The sequence below is a fragment of the Biomphalaria glabrata genome, chromosome 12, assembly GCF_947242115.1.
Source record: "Biomphalaria glabrata chromosome 12, xgBioGlab47.1, whole genome shotgun sequence".
NCBI lineage: Eukaryota > Metazoa > Mollusca > Gastropoda > Planorbidae > Biomphalaria > Biomphalaria glabrata.
Window position 1 is genome coordinate 29,411,968 of NC_074722.1, and position 21,235 is coordinate 29,433,202.

The window sequence follows — 21,235 nt, forward strand, 5'->3', positions numbered from 1 at the left end:
TCAATATAATATCAAAACTTGTTTAAACTAACTCAGCACACAAGAGATACACCTAACACAGACACACCATCAGTTTACACATATACAGTAATACATCTACCACTAAAATAATTTTAAAAGACCCACAGCATATCTATGACTCTTCTATTTTTTCCAGCCATGTAGGAAATGGATGACCTATATTGTTCAATAATGTCTTGAGATTTAGATTGTGGTCTCTGTAATAGGAGGTGAGAAAACTTCTTGACACTGGGTCCATTGGGGCGTACTTGCGCCCTTTGTTAGAACTCAGGCACCCGGACTCTTTCAGGCAGAAGTATCCCTTGTCGACATTAAACCTGTTGTGGTGAGACATATCCCGAATCATTAGTTCCGCTACTTATAATCTCATAGTATATATATGTATAGCCTATATGCATTTGTAAAGTTCAGCAGAACGAATAACTAAAGATAGGCTTACCCCCACCCCCTCACACGTTAACACTTATCAAAGTAATGGCTGCCTAGTCGTGTGGTAGGTGTATTTTTTTTTCGACCATTGTGGCGATGATCCCGAGTTCGAATCCGTCCCGTTTCCTTCTCCTCCTCCCCCCACCCCATCCATCATGTATGAAGTTTGGACACTTGGATTTTCTGACGTTTGGACACTTGGATTTTTTGACGTATGAAACGTAAACAACCAAGTAAACAAGAAAAAAAATACTTCAAAAAAAAAAAAATAAAGATTCTACAAAGTGTAGCTGTATCAATTAGTTTAGATCAGTCAGGTCATTCAGTTTGTACTAGATCTGGACCTACAACAATAAACTTGTTCGATTAGAAATATTTTTATCAATTGTTTTTGTTTAGTGCTATATCATGCTTTTAGCTTTCTCAATTCGCTATGATCCGATCACGTCTGGACCAGTTGGGAAAATAGGGGGGAGGGGGAGAAAGAAAGGGATATCAGATATTGGGTGTTGGAAAAATAACGTAAACATTTGTTACCAGACAGACAGAGTTGATATAAGCTTGGTATTTAAAAAAAAAGGTAATTGTGCCATAGAATAAGTCGTGCAAGTGTTTTGTTTTTGAAACCCACGCTAAAAAAAAATAAATAACAAAATAGATTGCATTACTCTAAGATAGTGCTGTAGTCAATGACAGGCTCCACATCCACAAACATCTGTAGATCCCTTAACACTGTCACTGGATCATTGTCGAGTCTGTCTGAATCTATCAATAAGATCTGCAGCCATTAAAGAAATGAAGGATTTTAAAATCAAGTGCACGTAGATCTATTTAAATGGGTGTTAATTAAATTGGATAATTAAAAATGTTCAGGGAACTCAAAAAAAAAACAACAGACAAGTATTTTTAAGGGGGTTCTCAAATGGAAAACATTGAACACTGTAAGGCTAAGACTGAGCGAAATTCATAATTCTTCTCCGTAAGAGGACCATGATCACATGGATAGGATCTTGATACCGACATCATAAGGATTTTGGGATACTTTTTTATTTTTAGGGCCTTCCGGTTGTGGGTGGGACATTATACTGATCCAAGTAACATTTATGCCAATTTATATCAAATTTGGTCAAATGGTTTTTATTTCTATGAAGAACAAACTTACATACATACATACATACTCCTTATATTCTACTTTATATAGGCCTATTACGTTTAGACTGTACAGTCATATTTCTGATTTAATTCAACAATGTAAACAACTACTGTTCTTACAGAAAACAAGGAAATACTGCAGCCACCTAGATAGATGAACTAACCTGTTCTTTAGGGAAATACTGTAGCCACCTAAATAGATGAACTAACCTGTTCTTTAGGGAAATACTGTAGCCACCTAAACAGATGAACTAACCTGTTCTTTAGGGAAATACTGTAGCCACCTAAATAGATAAACTAACCTGTTCTTTAGGGAAATACTGTAGCCACCTAAATAGATAAACTAACCTGTTCTTTAGGGAAATACTGTAGCCACCTAAACAGATGAACTAACCTGTTCTTTAGGGAAATACTGCAGCCACCTAAACAGATGAACTAACCTGTTCTTTAGGGAAATACTGTAGCCACCTAAATAGATAAACTAACCTGTTCTTTAGGGAAATACTGTAGCCACCTAAATAGATAAACTAACCTGTTCTTTAGGGAAATACTGTAGCCACCTAAACAGATGAACTAACCTGTTCTTTAGGGAAATACTGCAGCCACCTAAATAGATGAACTAACCTGTTCTTTAGGGAAATACTGCAGCCACCTAAATAGATGAACTAACCTGTTCTTTAGGGAAATACTGCAGCCACCTAAATAGATGAACTAACCTGTTCTTTAGGGAAATACTGCAGCCACCTAAATAGATGAACTAACCTGTTCTTTAGGGAAATACTGCAGCCACCTAAACAGATGAACTAACCTGTTCTTTAGGGAAATACTGCAGCCACCTAAATAGATGAACTAACCTGTTCTTTGGGGAAATACTGCAACCACCGAGATAGATGAACTGCGTACATTCCTGGACGAAGACATCGATTGCGAACATCTTTTAAAAATTTGGGCGACGAGTCCGGAGCAGAAACAATTTCAAAGAAGGTGTAGTTCATGGCGACCGTGTCGTTATGAAAGAGCATATTCTGAGAATAATATGAGAACAAGGTATCATAACAATATGTATTTGAAAGTAGATTAACCCGTATTGTTTAGGTAGCATTGTCCAGGTGATAGATAATAGAGGTGTTTTACAAACAAAATCATTATCACTCAAATCAGTGGTTCCCAAAATTAACGAAGCCAAAACGATTTAATGATTTCTTGCAGCTAATCTACATGAAAAAGTCATGATGATCTGGGTAATTGGATATAACTAATCGAATCAGGGCCGGATATACAGCACTGCAGACAGTGCAGCCGACCTAGTCCTCATATATCAAAGGGAGCCGACCTAGTCCTCATATATCAAAGGGAGCCTACACGAACTAACAAAAATAAAAACGTAAACAAAGATAATATTATGCTAAATATGCTAATGTATCATACTCCTAGCATTAATTAAGTACATTTTCATTTAAGTGTCCATCAACATAGTCCACATACTTGAATGCGGCCTTATTGTTACAAAACAACACAATAATGACCGACACAGACGCCAGTTGCGAAGCAAACACTACTAGCATTATATATACACGAAAAATAAAAGCTTCCACGTACATGGTACCAGGAGTAAGCTCGCTTGGCTGGTTCACAGAGCAAGATGACAATCTTCACCTGAGGGAGAAGGGCATACATTCTTTTGGGCGTCAGCTCGTTGTCAAAATAGTTGGCACTTTTCTCAAAGAGAATTTGTCGGGGATGAGATGGTTTAGGGAAATGGTCCTGATACCTAGATATATACAAACGTAGTAGGCCTATATAGATGCAATGGCAAAAAGCATAAACTTCAAAATAGAAAATGGTTAATAAGTGAACAAATATATAACACACTTTTTAAAAATCCAGATAATAATAATAATAATAATAAGACATTCTCGTTGCCTGTCAGAGGGCGGTACTTCTGCAGACCTGCCACATCACCAGAAAATTCCTCGGTGGAAACTGATAAAGGGACTACGATGAATTTTGTTTCCCTTTAACGAAACTCGACCCTGGCTTCGCCAGAGAATGTATACTCGTTCTTTTATAATAATAATAATACTCATTCGTTTCTAACATTATAATAACATTGTTTTCGAGTTCGAGGTGTAAAGATGAATCATCATCATCAAACTCCATTTGAGTGAGAGCTTTAGAGGTTCAAATCCTTCTCATGCAAAAGCCCTGGACAGAATATGTCATCTGTTTCTGTGGCCCACGGTTAACGAGCAGGGTGTCATGTGACCAACACAACGACTAACAACCAAAGACCTTTACTGATGTCAGGTACCCACCAGAGCTGTGTGCACTCAGAGGGTCTCAATGGTCCCGAAAGTAAGAATCACAGTCTTCACAAGGATTCGAACCCAGGACCCCCGGTTTGGAAGCCAAGCGCTTTACAACTCAGCAAACGCGCCTCCTAGTCAATTAATTATTGTCATTATTATTGAGGTCCAATAAGAGAAATAACTTCTACATAATCGAGAGATATAGTTGTAAGGACGGTGTTCTTTCCCTTAGAAAAGCTTTGCTGTTTATTTTTAAGGGATTTTTATACTCTGCTATTATTACTCTTTGATATCACTAAGACCACTAACAGCACAAGAGGGCTGCTGCGTATAAATAAATAAACATTTTTGACACTACAAGTAGAACTGCAAATACGCATGAGATAACAAAGAAACATGAATACGTAGCTCTGATGAAGTGTGAAGTCAAAATCATTACCAATCCAATCCATTCTGGTAATTTTTGGTAAGAAAGAATTGAATCTCTTCGAAGTGGACAGGATCCGGCTTGCTGCCTAGTAACATCGGGTGGGCTTGGAGAAATCGCAGGAGTGCCGTGGTGCCTGTCGACAGGAGCATAAAGAACACTTTTCTAGCTCGTCAGACTGTCACTGTGCTAAGTCATTAAATAACTTTATGGGATAGATAGACAGACAGACAGACAGATGGACAGACAGACAGACAGATAGACAGACAGACAGACAGATAGATAGACAGACAGACAGACAGACAGACAGACAGACAGACAGACAGACAGACAGATAGATAGATAGATAGATAGATAGATAGATAGATAGATAGATAGATAGATAGATAGACTAACCTGTCTTCTGAGGACCAACAATAATAAAAGATGGCAGTTTTGTACACGATTTGGACATCGGCCAGATTTCGCGATGCTTGTCGTAGTCACAAGGATTCTGTGACAATAAGATAAGTCTTTTGTCACAAAATATCAGTACAAAAATGTCGTATAATAAAAATGCCACATCTTTCAGATAAAATGGAGAGGTTTTTTTGTTGTTATTTTATAACAGTGGCGTAGCTAGGATTGGGGGAGGGGGGAGTATTTGAGAATTCACCGGGCCCCTACTTGACGGGTGCCCCCAACTGAGTGTTCGTAATTGTTTTTTACATTAATATATATATATATATATATATATATATATATATATATATATATATATATATATATATATATATATATATATATATATATATATATATATATATATTACGCATAGGTCAAGCCCACCGGATCCCTAAACGATGGCCAATACATAGCTACGCCACTGTTTTATAATTCCTTCTGTTAGCGCACACTGTCTTCGTATTCAAGAATCAAAAGGTGGAAGGTTGTCTTAAAAACACTGCTCAATAGAAGAAAAAAAATTGAATCCTTTATTTCTAGGTCAAATTGTGTCTATGTTAGTACTGCTGATGAGATAAGTCGACCATATAACGAAACAGTCGTGGTTTCGACCCCCCTATTCTACATGACTGAAATTAATTTTAACAAGAAAAACATTAGAAATACATTTTGAAAAAGGCCATACCTCCTTTATACAACTTATACAGTGATGTTTTTCTCTTAATAACTGATGGATGTTAGATTAAAAAACAAAAATATTTTTAGTCCTTTCAGAATCGATGTTGAATCTAGCTCTAGACCTAGTTCTCCAGCCAAATTTAAATTTCTTTTCTTTTTTTACTTTGAAAAATTATAACGGTTAAATAAGAGTTTCCCTAGTGTGGCCAAGAAGCTAGTATTTCTTTTCTCAGCGATAATCATCAACTATTACATTTCTAGGAAAATCTTTTGAGCCGTTTTTGATAATCGTGTCCAGGTTCCTCCCTCTCTATAAAACTGTGACTTGAATAGAGCTATTGTAATAACGTTTAATAACATTTACGTAAAGCTACAGATTATACTCACCAACATTATGCTCACCAACATTTACACAAAGTGAAAGAAGAGAGAGAGAAATAGAAGAGAGAGAGAGTCCACTTATAAATTCCTCTATTGCAACCCAAGACTGCACTCGACGTACCGTCCATACAGCGTTTATTTCCTGCGTGTACATCTGAAAATACCTTCGTGCCATCTCTACTGGTGGAAGTGCCAGCAGACGCAAGTTTGTCCAGTTAGACACAAACTGAAGGACGTTATCAAAGGCGTAGATGGCCAGGCGATCGTTGGCATAGTTGGACATGTGGGTCATGAATATCATAAACTAAAGTACAAGATAATCACAAAATAGTCATTTGGTTGAAACACTTTTTCAAAAATCGTATATTATTATATATAGGCCTAAATATTTTTAAAATTATTTTGGTCCGGGGGTGGGGCATACGAACATGTCGACAGCCCAAAGCAACCAGTCTATGCTGATGGCTGTTCTTCAGTTGGTTTATTTATTTTAGTGATTAAAAATATACAGGGTAATCTCTGCTACACCGTTTTCTCGTTGATTCAGGCAACACGTTTCACGCCCTAATGGCAGTAGGGAATAAGGAGTAGGCCTATTTATAAAAATGTGTCCAAGCATATGGAATAAGAAATGTGCTTTTATCTTTGTCTTTTTTTTTAAATTAAGTTGTGTGTGTTGGGGGGGGGGGTATGATTCGGTGTATTTTTGCTACTTTACTTTTTAGTCTGTTCTGAGGTCTCTCTAAATTGACTGATATTACTCAAGGTTTTCCTCTATTGATTACTGATCACGACAGCCTATTTAGAATTTAGTGGATAACAAAGATAAGAAGAAAACAATGATGACAGGAAAACAAGAAGATATGCTGAACAAAGTGAAATGTCATACTGCAAACAAACAAATAAACAAACAAACAAATAAAAAAAGTAAAAAAATAAATAAAAAACAAACAAATAAACAAACAAACAAATAAAAAAAGTTAAAAAAAACAACAAATAAAAAAAAAACAACAAACAAACAACAACTGCGTAATGGTAACTGGGTATGAAGTGGGAAAATTGTCCTTCGATCTTTTGCCGAACTATCTCCGAATTGAGAAAACAACTCACCGGTGTAGTCAAAAACACTTTGAACAGGTAACCCCCAAAGATACTTCTGTCTAGCTCGGCTTTACCTCCAGGGTAGTTCTCGTACTTGATTGTACGTGTAAATAGTCTGCATGTCTGTCGAGGTACGACCTGGTATTTCCAGATAAGACAATTACAACGGAATCAGTACGGGATCCATCACTTCCCCGACCCAATAAAAATAATGTTTACAAAAAAAAAGATTGCTGACTTTAATTTTTGACTGAGTGAAATGGGGACCGAACGTCGTATGAGATTCGAGGAGGAGCTTTTCCTTAGGCAAGACAAATCACGTTGACCAAAGTCAGACATAAAATGGAAGCTGAAAAGAGGAATGCGAAGGCCGTCCACGTGTGATATGACGTCACACCTTCTTGGAAGAGTCATGAGCACCAGTTGGGGAAAGGCTGTGGAACTCGCCCAAGACCCATCTCTGTGCAGCGGCGTGAGGCCATTCGTCATAGAAGGCCTCAAAACTGACCTGCGACGTCGCAACCTGTGGGCTATGGAGACCAATAGCTCGTTGCCACGTCGTACAGGCCTGTGACGTAGCTACACGCTATTGGCCTAAACTGCCCACAGGTTGTGACGTTGCGGGTCAGTGTTCAGCCCTTCTATGAGGATTGGTCGCGAAAGGACCTAAGTCTAAGTAAGTAAGTAATTTTGGACTGTTTTGAAATGTCCAGCAGAAAGACGTCACGATGCAAAATACAATTTAGAAAAACTTGGCTTCCCTTACTAATTCCTTCACTATCTCACCACTCCATTGCTGTTCTTTTTCCGAGTGCCCCTTTCCCATCTCTCATTCGTCTTTCCATTTAATTGACACTCAGGTTAAAAAATAAAAATCTCATCTTCCTTTCGTCTTCACTAGTATTAATATTTTCAAAAACTATCACGTTACCATGATGCCTCTGTGGATGAAACCTCGTCTCGCCCACTGCGGGAGGTTGCGTGGATACATGTCGGTACTCGTGCACAGAACTTTTGACTCCGTCCAGTAATCGTAGAGGCTTTCAATGACTGGGTAGATTCCGGAATGGTGCGGTGTCACCATATACTCTCGAATCACCTCCATCCCGTGAGTCTATAACACAAATAGACATTAAAATAAGCTAAATCTAAAATCAGTTTGGCTTGTTGGCTAAAACATAAGCTTTTAGGTTATTGGTTTTCAGCACTAAAATCAGAGCGATGCGCTCCTTGGTCTTGGCGCCATTCTTGTAAGCTTTGCGAATCTTGGTTCAATAACTGCAGAACAAGAGAGGAGAATCCTAGCAATGGAATTGAGATGCTAGAGACTAGAGATACTAGAGACTAGAGATACTAGAGACTAGAGATACTAGATATCATCTACAAAACGTCTAGAAGTTTATCACAAATGAGAAGGATCACTCCAGAAAATAGAAATATTCAATGCAAAAGACAAGAGAGGTATGGACAGATCATGTGCGCTTGCCCCTGTGGACCGTCTTTCTCCATTCCTCTCTGTCTTTTGCCTTCAGTAGAATTTCTTTCATTGACAGACCGCACAGTCTGATGTTGTCTTATTATTGCTTTGTATGTCTGCCTCTTTTTCTTTTTCCTGGTACAGTTACCCGAAGGAAGGTGGACCTTGTGAAATGACCATAATAGTTTGTTGTTTTTTTTTACAGCAGTTCTTTGTGGGGCCCAATGCCATTGTGATCGATCATGATTGGAGCAGATTATCACAGGATCGGAAAAATGCTGTCCCAAAAACAAATCCGTCTTTAGCCACTCTGTATCTATTATTACAAGGGTAACCGTGACCATACCAAAAAAAAAAATATTTTTGCAATATCGTATATCAGTTTCTTCAGTAAGAGTACCCACAAGTTCAAGCCATTTTGACCAAATAAGATGCAGAATTCACTTTTACTTGGCTCTAGACCTGGTTACTCGTGATTTTATTTAAATCTTCGGGAAATCTGAAATAAAATTTCGATGACAAATTACGATTGAAAAAAAAAAAAACCGGGAGTAGCCGGTGGGTAAAACCTATGAACAAAGCAAGAGGTTGAGGGTGTAAAAAACTGAGACAGAGACTCGAAGCTATTTATTTATTTTTTTGTGTTTTTTTTTTTTGGTGGGAAAGGGGGAGGGGAGGATGCGGGGATTGTGAGGAAAGGAATGTTACGTACATATTAAAACTTGAGAACACTATTAATTTCAATCTTCAAAGACTTACAGCTGCAAATTGTACGTTTTTCTGTATGGATGCCTTCAAAGATGTGTAGTTCATGGCGTGAGGCTGCTCATGGCGAAACATGTGGTTGAACCAGACAAAATCTTTTCCTAACTCTGAAATAAGAGAGCAAACAACGATACAGCCATTTGCTACAGTGCCATATTTATCCCCCCAACCCTTTTCACATCTTTCTGGTGTGTGTGTGTGTGTGTGTGTGTGAATGTATGTGAGAGAGAGAGAGAGAGAGAGAGAGAGAGAGAGGAAGGAGAATTGACAATACCGTTCTAAAACACTCAACTGTCAAACATTTTTTTGTAAATATTCAAATCTTGATGTTCTGTTCTAAATCCAATCACTTTTTGTAGGCCTCCTTCAGTCGTAGAACGACTATGGCTCATATAGATACACCAGTAGAACACTTTTTCATGTGACTCTGAAGTCCTATTCTCGAGAGGCATTTCCGTGAAAATATAGCGCAGGTTAAGTTGGCATTTGCTTTGGTGGTAGAGGAGCCAGCTATTTTTCGTTTGTCACGCTTTTCTTCCAGAGCTGAGGCCAAAGCTATTTCGCTGTCTATAGCTTTCTTGGTCAACATCTCTCTCAACATAGTGTGGTCTAAGGCTATGTCTTCCCAGTGGTCAACTTCGATGTCCACTACTCTGAGGTCCCGTTTGATTACATCCACATGTCCAAGCCCTTTACCATTACTTGAATAAGACCACCGAACATTGGCGTATAGATTTTCTTTATCTTTCTCTGTTTTGATTATAAACATAGACATAAATAAATATAGACTGGCGATAAAAGAGTTTTGTGAAACGAAAATGTGAGACTTGCAATTTTGTGTACTTTATTATACAGCAGTGTAGTTTTGTTTGATCTTTAAGGCTGAAGATCATGCAACTTTTTAGAATTCGGAAACCCGACAACAATAGATATACATGTTTTCAAGTTACATGAAGTTATTTCCTTTTTCCAGTTTATATTTATTTATGTCTATGGTTATAAAGCATTAACAGAAGTGGCGCTGAAATTTAGGTTATCTTTTCGAGCACCTAACCTGAACATCTAAAATGTATCTAATCAACTAAATGAATATTTTACAATCCTGAGTTATCTCGAATTGGCCTTAGCTTACCCACAATCCTCTTATCTCCTGCCTTTTCCGCTTCCGTCCCGTTCATGTACATTCCGCCCGAAAAACCCAAAAAGTAACGAAAATTTGGTATGAGTGTACGAATACGGTTCTGACTATTTAACATTTCCTGTTGGAAGAAAGATAAAACAATATTTTTATTTATTAGTTTTTATGTAAATTAATAAATACACGACGCATTAAACTTTATTACAAAATTTTTTGGAAGAAAATATTACTTCAGCATCGCTGACCAAAGTCCGAATTCCTGTGTGACCAACAAACATGTCGTCTATGTCGATCTGAAGTAGTCGATCCAGCGGCAAGCCAAGGCGTCCGTTGCTTAGATACGTCATAGCATCCATGGCAAGTATGGAGTTGAGCCAAAAGCTGAGATCGTAGCCTAGGAGAACCTTTTGGACCCCATCAAGTAGACCTTTGTTAAGTATGTTAGATGAAATGAGCATGGTCAGTTCAGTTTTGAACATTGAAATCAATGCTGTACATTTTATAAGGCCTCTTAAGGTTTAACTGGTTTGATGTAGAAATCAGCTAATTAATTTTTTTTTTCACTGTGGAAAAGGATTTGTTTTCTATCAAAAGCTTATATCAACTCACTCTGTCTATCTGTCTGGTACAAATTTTGAACACAGTATTTCTCTCATTTCCCATTCTCTGACCAAGTTAAAACTTCACATAATTATTCATTGTTCTTAAAAAACATGAATCAATCAAAAAAAAAAATTAACAAACTGATAGCCTAAATCAATAGTGGTAAATAGTGGTAATTAATTTATTTTGTTTGATACTCAAAAGGAAACAAATCATACAGCATTGAGATATATTGCTGTCAATACGGAGTACTTCCATTATATAAACCTTTTTTTAAAGTATGTTTTATATTTTACTTATTTTTAATGTTTATTAAGAAAGAACGAGTTTTAGGGGGGAAAAAAGTAAAAAAAAAAATGTGTCTTTGACCTCCTAAACAGTCTTTTTTTAAGCAATCTTTCAGGATATTAGCCAAATAAATGTAGTTGTAAAACTGTGTAAAAAGATATTGAGTTATGCAATTAAACATTTAAAAATATGCATGAATATAGAAACCATAGACATAAATAAATATAGACTGGCCGATTAAAGAGTTTTATTAAACGAAAATTTGTGACTTGCAATTTCGAGTCCTTTATTATACAGCATTTATTAACAGTACAAAAGTTAAGTATTCATATCTATTTCAGCCACACACCTATATATATTGTAAATAAGGAGGCAGTGTAGTTTTGTTTAATCTCTAAGAATGAAGATCATGCAATTTTTCATAATTCGGAAATCCGAATACAATAGATATACATGTTTTCAAGTTACATGTAGTGATGGGAACTAAACTAAATTTTTTTAGTTAAACTAAAACTAAGTTTGAACTAAAAAAAAGTAATTAAACTTTTAGTTAATCACAAATTGAAAAAAATAGTTAAACTAAACTAAGAAACTTTAGTTAAACTTTTACAAACTATTTTGACCTTTTTTAAGGACGAAACAGCCAAACATGAAAAATATAAAGCACAACCAATCTCTTTAGCAAAATGTAATAAACATTTATTTGTGCACATGAAACAAGATTTAAATGTCTTTATGGGATAGATGTAGATGTTAATAGAATCACTAGAATTAGAATTATATTATAGAAAGAAATTAGAAGTAATTGTCCAAGTTCTAATATAAGTTACCTTTAGAAGTAATGATAAAACAGCACTCTAACTAACTCGACCTAGATTCTAGAATATTCTGGATCTAGAGATCTAATATCTTCTGCAAACGAAATGATCAGAAACATAATCTGGATCTAGAATTAAATCTAGCTACTAGACCTAGATCAAATAATTAATATTTTAATCAAAAAATAATCTAAGAAATACTAGTTAGGCCTACTACTACTACTACTAAGTAACTACTATATTGTCTATATCTAAAATCTAGATAGTCTCTAGTAGATATCTTAGTAACTCTAGATCTAGCTAGAGATTTTAGATTATGATAATTATGATTATAACTAGATATGGGTATTTATGTCTGTATAACTGTATACTCCATAGTAGTTAATACTAGATCTAGTCTAATAGATCTATTATAGTTAGTAGATATAAGTATAATTATAATAGAAGTAGATGTAGATCTAGTCTATAACTCTAGATTTAGTTAATTTAGTATTAGATCTAGTAATAGTATAGTGACGACTATTATTAGTTAGTTAGATACAGTTAGTCTAGTATTATAGTCATTATAGATCTATCATCTATTAATCTTAGACTTAGGTCTTAGTATAATAAGTAATTAGATATAATATATCTAGATCTAATAATCAAATCTAGACTCTAATTCTAGAATAGTAGAATCTCTAAACTAATAGTTCTAGTCTAGTCTAATAAAGTGAAGTAATATAGATTTCAATTAATAGATCTATATTATTGACTTATAATTTTAAATTTACATCTAGATTCTAGATCTAAGACTACTAAGAGTTAGACTCTACTTAAGACTAAGAGACTAAAATAATTAAATATAGACTATTATGACTATAGTAGTCTAGACTAATTCTAATACTAATAGACTAGACGTCACTAGACTCTAACTCTAGATCTATCTACTAGTACTAGTTTTAAAATAAAATAGAAAGAGTCGACATTTCTTTTAGATCTATATTCTATAGTAAAGCAAAATTCTTTGTCTGCAGCTATACAGGAACACACTGGTGTTTAAAAAAAAAAAGCAACAAAATGTAGATCAATAGAAGCAAGGAATTATCAGGATTTATCAAGCAGCGAAACTTGCTAGAAATATAATGAACACGTTTATTTTTCTCGCCTTTCAAATACATTGAATTGGCGGGAATAGCGACCATTATAGGGTAAAGGTCAAAAGGCTTTCTAGTGACCTGTGCACCCTCTAGTTATTTCTCCTCTCTATTATTTATTACATATATTCTCCAAATTACATAGATCTAAATATTTATTGGTATGTCTGTTAAAAAAGTTTGTAAAATTTGTAATTAAACTTTTTAGTTTGTAACTAAAAAAAATTAATTAAACTAGGATTTTAACTAAACTTTTTTTTTTTAATTAAACTTTGGCCTTAACTAATTTTTTTTAGTTAAACTAAAAGTTAGCAACTTTTTAGTTAACTTTTGCCCATCACTAGTTACATGAAGTTACTTCCTTTTTCCAGTCTATATTTATTTATGTCTATGATAGAAACAAAAGATAAAAGATGATATGATCATTGGGAAAATTGATTAGAAAAAAAAATTTAAGTAAACAATTTAAAAAGGTAACACTTTTAAACGATGGTAAGTAACAATTTTTATTTAAAAAGGTTAGGTAAGTGAACTAAAAACAAATGAAATTGAAGAGTCGAAGGCTGGACACACTGCAGCTTGATTTATTGGACTGTATTATCATTCAGTTAATCTTAAAGGTCGACCGAAGCAAAGTTAGTTGGCATAAGAAAAGGGACAGGGCTGTCTCTAGAGACGCTAGTTGGTATAGCATCTGACTGAGATTAGGAGAACCTGAAATGCATGCACCATAACCCCACCAAGGCAGTGGCGTAGCTAATGTGGGGAGGGGGGGGGAGTCCAAATTCGAAAGTCCCCCGGTCCCCGACTAGACTAATATATTTATTAAGTACAATATCTCATGTTATGATGTCGAATGCCCCGAGGGCTAGAAAATCTCTAGCTACACCACTGCACTAAAGGTACATTAATGATGATGATTTTTCAAACGAAATTTAAAATTGAAAACGTTATGTTCGTTTTTTTTTTTATATCAAAACTGGTTATATTTAAACCATTGCAACTTCCGGCCTCATTGAGGGTTTACAATTCTTAAAGCTTTCAAAATGACAAAATGCATACCTACGTCGTAAACTGCGATGACTTTTGGCGCATTGTTCTCTTTTTCATCACTTCGCAACCAACTGTTTTGTGTAGTGGAGAATACCAGAGGTTTGTAAGTCGCGTGCTCAGTTATAAATATCGTCCAATCAGACGAAGGAAGGATGTCCTCAAACGTAGCTTCTGCTCTGACTACCCTCCAGAAATCTATTTCCGGATTGAATATGAAGCTCTTCAACCTCATCCCTTGCTGAAGTTTAATTTTGTGATCAGTAAAAGTTTTGGTCCTAGAAGCGCCCGCCGAATGGGTGATGGCCAAAATACCAACGCTGTATTTCTTGCAGTAATCGTCGATCAGGGATCGCTTGGCTGGGTCCAGGCTCATGTAGGAGAGGTAGTCATCAAAGACGAGCAAGGCGTACCTTGGCACATCGATATCCGTCAATACTAACGCTGGAATATCTTCGCGAAGGAGACTAGTCCTATATTCAATCCTCTGCAAGGCCAAAAACTGTCCCAATTCTGAAACGAGGGCAGATTTAGAATCCTCCACAAAAACAAGCACCATTTTCAAAGGTATCCGGTGGTCAACCTTTGATGCGTAAAACGACGATCCCAAAGGCGCGTTACCAGGAAGTTTGTCGCTAAAATAAGTTCCGAGTGGATTGTCCTGGACTAGATAGTCCCCAACTAAAGACTGTTCGTTTGCGATCCACTCTCTCTCAGTGAGTACGAATGCACCTTCGTCATCGTTTGGGTTTACTACAGATGAGTGCCCAGGCATGATGCCAGAGATGTCTATAAGTACCAGCACTGCCCAAGTCAGAATGACGGAGAACGCGATGGTCAGCACCTTCACCGGGGAACACCTCTTGACGGAACATGTCCTACCAATAAGTGACAGCATCCACACCGCTACAATGCGAATTGACATGATGAGCGGCCTGAGGACGTGAACGAGCTGATCGCTATGCTACGCACACAACATTCATATCGGCCTACAGACTTTCTGCATCCTTGCTGAAACTGTAAATCAAGGAAATGTAAGCACCAACTAGTTTTAAGTAAGATAGATTTTTGTTTTTATTATTATTATTTATGTAATACAAGTTAAAGCTAGATGATAGATGTATTTTTTTTATGTAGCACAAGATTTAACTAGATGCTAAATCTATGTTTGTTTCTTATCTAACACAAGATTATGGTAGATCCATGTTGTTATCTTTTTATTTAGCATAAGCTTTAAGCTAGGCCTGTGATTTTAGAACACAACTGTGGCACGTCACATGTGGACTAGTTAAAAAAAAATATTTTAAAATAATTTTCCATTCATTTCATTGAACCAAAAATATGGTTCTTGTGTTTATTTGTGTTCATCTTTACCTAAATATTTGTACAAAGCTAATATCAACTCAATCTGTCTTTCTGTCTGGTAAAAAGTATGTACACGTTATTTCTCCCACACCCAATCTCGGATCAAGCTGAAATTTTGCACACTTATTTCTTTTACCAAACAAAACAAGTCAATAAAAAAAGAAACCAATGAGCTAATTTACCAGACAAATAGAGCGAGTTGATATAAGCTTTGTAATAAGCTTTATACCACTTCACTATCTGACTCTTCAAATATCTCTATATTAAGCCAGACATCTAGTCGACACGAGATACGTTTGGTGTAGATTTAACATTCATATTTTTTCACGAACAATAAATTTTCACTGACTTGCAGGAAAAAGTTAATCCACGTGAAGAAAAAACATCATTCACACTATACATGTATATCAAAGTCAATTGTTCAACTCACTTTCTGAAGACTTGTACACATAACAGTGTATTCAAAGTCTATCGATTAATGTTTGTACACAAACTCGATTACTCAATTTTATTACCCGACGAACATTTTTTTTTTCTGTTCAATCTGAACAAGCTTTTTGAAAATAAGTTTCGACCTCTTTAAGATGTAGCTGGAAAACTTTCATGAGTCCTTCTTTATTTATTCAACATGAACAAGTTTTAAACAGTTTACGTAGCTTGACTTATTGGTCTAGAAGGAAAAGCAAAGAAAGATTGAACGAGAGCACTTAATTGAAGCTACTGGAAGACGGACACTACAACAGCTACTGCGGCTGCCGAGATTATACAAGGGTGCAATCATTTATAAATCCAGGACAATTAAATATTAAATAATATTTCATGAGAATCTGGAAAAAGGCCATCAAGATCTTAATTATTCTAAACGCTCTTTGAATATTCGACGTTTTGACGCACGCAAAATGTTAGATTTTTAAGAACCTTTTGAATAATGTTTTTAGTTTTAAAATTCTAATGTGAATTAATAGGCCTACTAATACAGCCAATTTGTTCCTTGTAAAGAAAATATACCTCCTCAATTTAGACTAAGGCTTTGAGGGTCGCCGGCGAAAAAAAAAATCAGGTTTTCAATATCTTTTTTAGTTTTTTTGCGTTTTAGCCTAGACGACCGGATTGACAGATCAACCAAAACAAATATACGGCTTTTCCACTTTTGGGGCCTTAAAAAAAAGTGTATATGAAAAAAAAAGTAGTGGAAAAAAAACAACAGTGGCTTCGTAAGAAAATAGGGAACTAGAAATAGGTCTACTATAGTGACTAGGTCTATCTAATTAAGAAAGAGATTTAATCTATTAGACCAGCTTGTCAGTCCAACGTTTCATTTTGTACAAAGCAAATATCAATTCACTCCGTCTATCTGGTAGGCTACAAACTGTGTACACGTTATTTCTCCCACTTCCCATTCTCGGGTCAAGTTATTATTCATTGTACCTAACAAAACACGAATCAATTAAAAAAAAAACAATTAAACAATTATTTAGCGGTAATTAATTTTCTTTCATATAGAAAAAGGGATATAAATATCACATTATTAATATATATGGCTGTAGCCTACATGACCTGTTCTTTCCCTTTATAAGCTTTGTTTAAAGTAGGCCTAGCTATTTTTAACAAAATATTTTGCTTGTTCATCCATCATATTCAAATTGCACGTAGGTTTCAGACGTTTCTTCTGTAATGAATGTTACATCGTCATAGCCCAAACCTCCATCGGGGTGGCGAGGATTTGTAGACTGGGCATGGTTTGAACTCGTGACTATCGTGACGCTTATCCGAAGTGCAAACCACACGGCCAGGCACCCAACAAGATCTAGATGTTATCGATTTCTGGAATATATTTGACTATGCTTTAAACAGCTAGAATTTAACTTTTTTAAAGAAAAGATTTTTGTTTTAAGATTATTAAAGCGCAGTAATTTGGTAAATCCTGCATATACGTACAATGGTGTTTAATCATGGTTTAATATATAGACCTATCGCACTGGGCTAGACTTTAATTAGCAAAAAAAAATTTAAACAAAAATTAAAAAGACAAAGGGGTTTCATTGAAGATTGCAATATTTAAAACTACCAGTTTAAGAGGCTAAATAAAAACAATATTTTAAAAATTAGATGCATTTAACGACTCTAAACATTTGACTAAATCTTGTATCATTTTCCATTTGAGGTCTCGTTTGAAAAAAGATGGTGATCTGCCACGACATTTCCAGTCTAGATAAGATATACCTAGGTCTATGATTGTGACTTAAGAAGCCGATAATAGAACTCTCTTTATTTAAAAAATCATAAAGAAACATAGATACCGAAGAAAATGTTTGTATTGAAATCAATATGGCTGATTTGTGCTTGAACTTGCAAAATATTACAAAATGAACAAGAGTGTGTCTAGAGCTTTCATTAAGCCTTTCTATGTTCAATACAATATACTTAATTCAATTAATTCAACGCACAATTCATTTATAATCCAGTACGCCTGGTTTTAACATGAAAGAATACACTTAGGCATAGAACTGTGTCGTGTTCAGAAACAAATGATGACTAAACACATCCTTATAATAACCATGCCACTAATTCTAATGATTGTGTGTCAAGTGCACGTTGACTTAACATAAATAGTGCTATGTGTTTGGGGAGAGATGAACGCGATATTTTGTGTGGAATCGATATGTTGGAACGTACTTGTGCTTGCCTCATAAATGTCCTCAACTATTGATCAGTACATAGGATAAAAATGAAAATCTGTCGGAGGTGTGTGTGTGTCGTCCGGCCGGTCAACTGTACAGTTTAGAGTCAAAAAAAAAAAAAAAAAGAAGGAATTTCATAGTCTCACTTTCTACATTGTATATTTTCTCTAAAGGAGATACACTAAGGAAGTCTTTTGGAATGACAGCCTGGCGGAACAAAGTTTAGAAGTCCGTGAACGCTTTCGAAGTGTCTATATTTCAAAATTAAATATATCTATGATGAAACTGCAAAATATATAGAGTCTGAAAATATGTTATATATGGGCCTAGTTCTAGGTATTCTTAGACCTATTCTAAGTTTTTATTTTCTTGTTGGAAGGATAAGTCTTAAATCCAAGATAAACTACCCTTCATAGTGAGACGTGCTGCTCTTCGTGTATTTTTTTTTCCTTCTAAGGGACTTTACTTGGTTAGTATCTTGTTCGGGCCTCTCGGTAAAACGTGCAGCTTTGGAGTACGTGGTCTGCACGCTACATCCAATTTTCATTTAGGTATTAAGAATAGTAGGCCAACATGTCATGCTAAATTGAAAGATGTGGATAGTCCTACTTAGCTTATTTGAAAAATGGACAATTAACAATGGTACAAAAATATCGAATTCAAAATATTTATCAGGATCTTCCCTAATTATAGTTTATATATATATATATATATATATATATATATCACAATCACTAGTATATAAATATGTAAGGCACTGTATATGGTTCAAGAGATCTACCGAGAATGCAGTATTTCAATTTATTCAACGCACGGTTCATTTATAATCCACTACGCTTTTTCTTTGGCTCTCAAATGTGTATTCTACGCCTTCGTATGAATTCTTCAGAGTATAACTATAAATCTATAATTGATTTCAGACTGTCTATCCGGCCATATACTACACATATCTTTTATTAACTAAAATGTAGAACTTAGAGGTTTATTGTTTTCACAAACTCAATATTAGCAGCAACTCCTAAATAGAGGAACACTAATAAATAAGTAACTGCAGTAATTATTTAAACCACTAGTCTTTGGATGTTTATATATCTGCTTGTACTACAACTCATTCAGACCACACACATTCTCTCTACTAAGGCTTATCAGCAACTCTCCAAGTACAGTCACTTTTATTGGGTTTTTTTTGGAGACAAAGTCAATCATCAGAAACACACTGATCAATCAGTCAGACAGCCATCCTCAATGAAGAATTAGTATGGTGCTCAAATAGACACTACCTTTGTTGGCCTCCTTCAGTCGTAATAACTATGGTTCATCTCGCTGAAGGCCTGGGCATTATTTATGGTCGGAACACAGCAGTTTTCTACCTCTCTATGCTGCTGATGTGACCAAAGGAACGGAAATATCCGATTCAGTTTAGTAGCGCAGTGTGGGTCACCAGCTTCCTGATTTTTCTTCAGAGCTGTCTTTCGAAGTCTTTCCCGTGTTTGGATATAGCCGCAAGGCAGCGGAGGTTTGGATTCAAGAGTTTTCTTTCTCATAGATCAGTGGGTCGCAAACTGCGGAACTCGAGCCCCGTGTGACTCCTTGGATGCGGATCTTCCACAAAAAAAAAAAACGGTTAGAGCAGGTAAGGAATATTATTGACTATTTTGCTTTGTAAGAGACGAGGAAACATTTTATAAACCTAGAGAAAAGAGGCACAATTTTAAAAAGCACAAAATCACGGGCAGTCACTCGCAAATATGTATATCGTTATTTCCTTTACATCCGCTCAATCCATTGGACAAATAAAGCATCATAGATACATAAGTTACCTTTACCTATCCCTTAGTCTGTTGGGCAGTTGGGGCACCAGGCAAGATTTCTCGACCGTCTTTCTCCATTCCTCTTTGTCTTTTGCCTTAGCTATAACCTCTTTCAATGGAAGGCCCATCCATTCTTTTATGTTGTCTCTGTCTGCCTCTTCTTCTTTTTACCGGTACTGTTCCCTGAAGGAAGGTGTTACGAGCCCGGAAGACCTTATAATATGCAATAATAATAGATTTTTAGCTTGCGTTTCTTTACGATAGTTAGCAGGTCATCATGGGGTCCAATCGCCGCAGTAATCCTGTCTCTAATCTCTTGGTTTGGGATGCGGTCTTTAAATGTGATACCTAGGTTCCTTTTGTAGCATCTCAATTCGATTGCTATGATCATGCTCTCTAGCTCTGCAGTCAGCGTCCAAGACTCGCAAGCATAAAAAAATTTTGCCATGACCAGGGAGCAGTCTGATCTTGGTGCCAAGGGTATGCCTTTGTCTTTACAAATTATTTTAAGTTTTGAAAGTGCTGCTGTGGACTGTGTCATTCGGGCCAGTAGTTCAGGTTTCGTACCCATTTTTAAAAGTTATTGTTTTACCATTGGGCGACCGGGGCGACGACGGCGTGAGCCTTGAGGAAGGGGCAAGCAATTCTTGCTTGAATTAATATCTTCATTAAAGGCCCTAAGTGGCCCCTAAGGAGGAACTTTTGGAATTAATGCCAACAAAACACTATCGCGTGGAGTAGATATATAGCAAATATTGTAATTGAAAGCTTCGACAAAATAGCATCAAATTCTATTAGCATAATATTGCCTCGATTTCAACAGATTAAGCGAAAAGTCAGACAAGTGCAAACAACAGATATATAGCTTCTTTGAAAGAAGTCACGTGATATTTCCCACCATGCTATTGTTGATAAGAAAACTTCTCGCGGAGACAGTTTCCGAAGAACCTTACGAAGTAATGGAATTGGTGATTAAGATGATTAACTCTATTGTAAATAAATATCTTTGCTATCGCCAATTGAAAGAATCTCTAAATGAGGTAGAGAGTGAGTATGTAGATGTTCTGCTGCATTAGAAATTTTGTTGGTTCTTGAGAGGAAGCGTTTTAAAACATTTCAATTCACTGTTGTTGTTTTTTTAATTAAAGCATTGCTTCTTTA

At 35.9% G+C, this 21,235-nt stretch overlaps 1 protein-coding gene across 6 annotated transcripts; it reads right to left on the bottom strand.

Moving 5' to 3' along the window:
* Positions 1–130: 130 nt before the first annotated feature.
* Positions 131–18,185, bottom strand: LOC106070909 (bifunctional heparan sulfate N-deacetylase/N-sulfotransferase 2-like). 6 transcript variants are annotated; one of them, XM_056007237.1, is made up of 15 exons: positions 18,030–18,185; positions 14,230–15,234; positions 10,553–10,749; positions 10,317–10,443; positions 9,179–9,291; positions 7,874–8,056; positions 6,952–7,080; positions 5,963–6,145; positions 4,735–4,831; positions 4,351–4,474; positions 3,202–3,373; positions 2,485–2,627; positions 2,365–2,392; positions 1,119–1,228; positions 131–338 (listed from the first exon to the last, which is right to left on the bottom strand). In XM_056007237.1, exons 2-15 carry the CDS (start codon positions 15,140–15,142, stop codon positions 134–136), a joined length of 2,724 nt encoding a protein of 907 aa, XP_055863212.1. In that variant the 5' UTR covers positions 15,143–15,234; positions 18,030–18,185; the 3' UTR covers positions 131–133. The 6 variants fall into 6 exon arrangements, with proteins under 6 accessions (XP_055863212.1, XP_055863214.1, XP_055863215.1 ...); XM_056007239.1 differs by having other exon boundaries at positions 17,883–18,185; XM_056007240.1 differs by lacking the exon at positions 18,030–18,185 and adding an exon at positions 15,812–17,221.
* Positions 18,186–21,235: the final 3,050 nt, after the last annotated feature.

Bases quoted from the DNA above. Each gene is read 5' to 3' on its own strand.
- LOC106070909 (XM_056007237.1), bottom strand. From the start codon at position 15,142: ATGTCAATTCGCATTGTAGCGGTGTGGATGCTGTCACTTATTGGTAGG. The intron at 9,292-10,316 runs GTAAGCTAAGGC...CTCTTATTTCAG, and splicing joins AGGAGATAAGAGGATTGTGG to AGTTAGGAAAAGATTTTGTC. The intron at 4,475-4,734 runs GTTAGTCTATCT...TCCTGTCGACAG, and splicing joins TGTTGGTCCTCAGAAGACAG to GCACCACGGCACTCCTGCGA.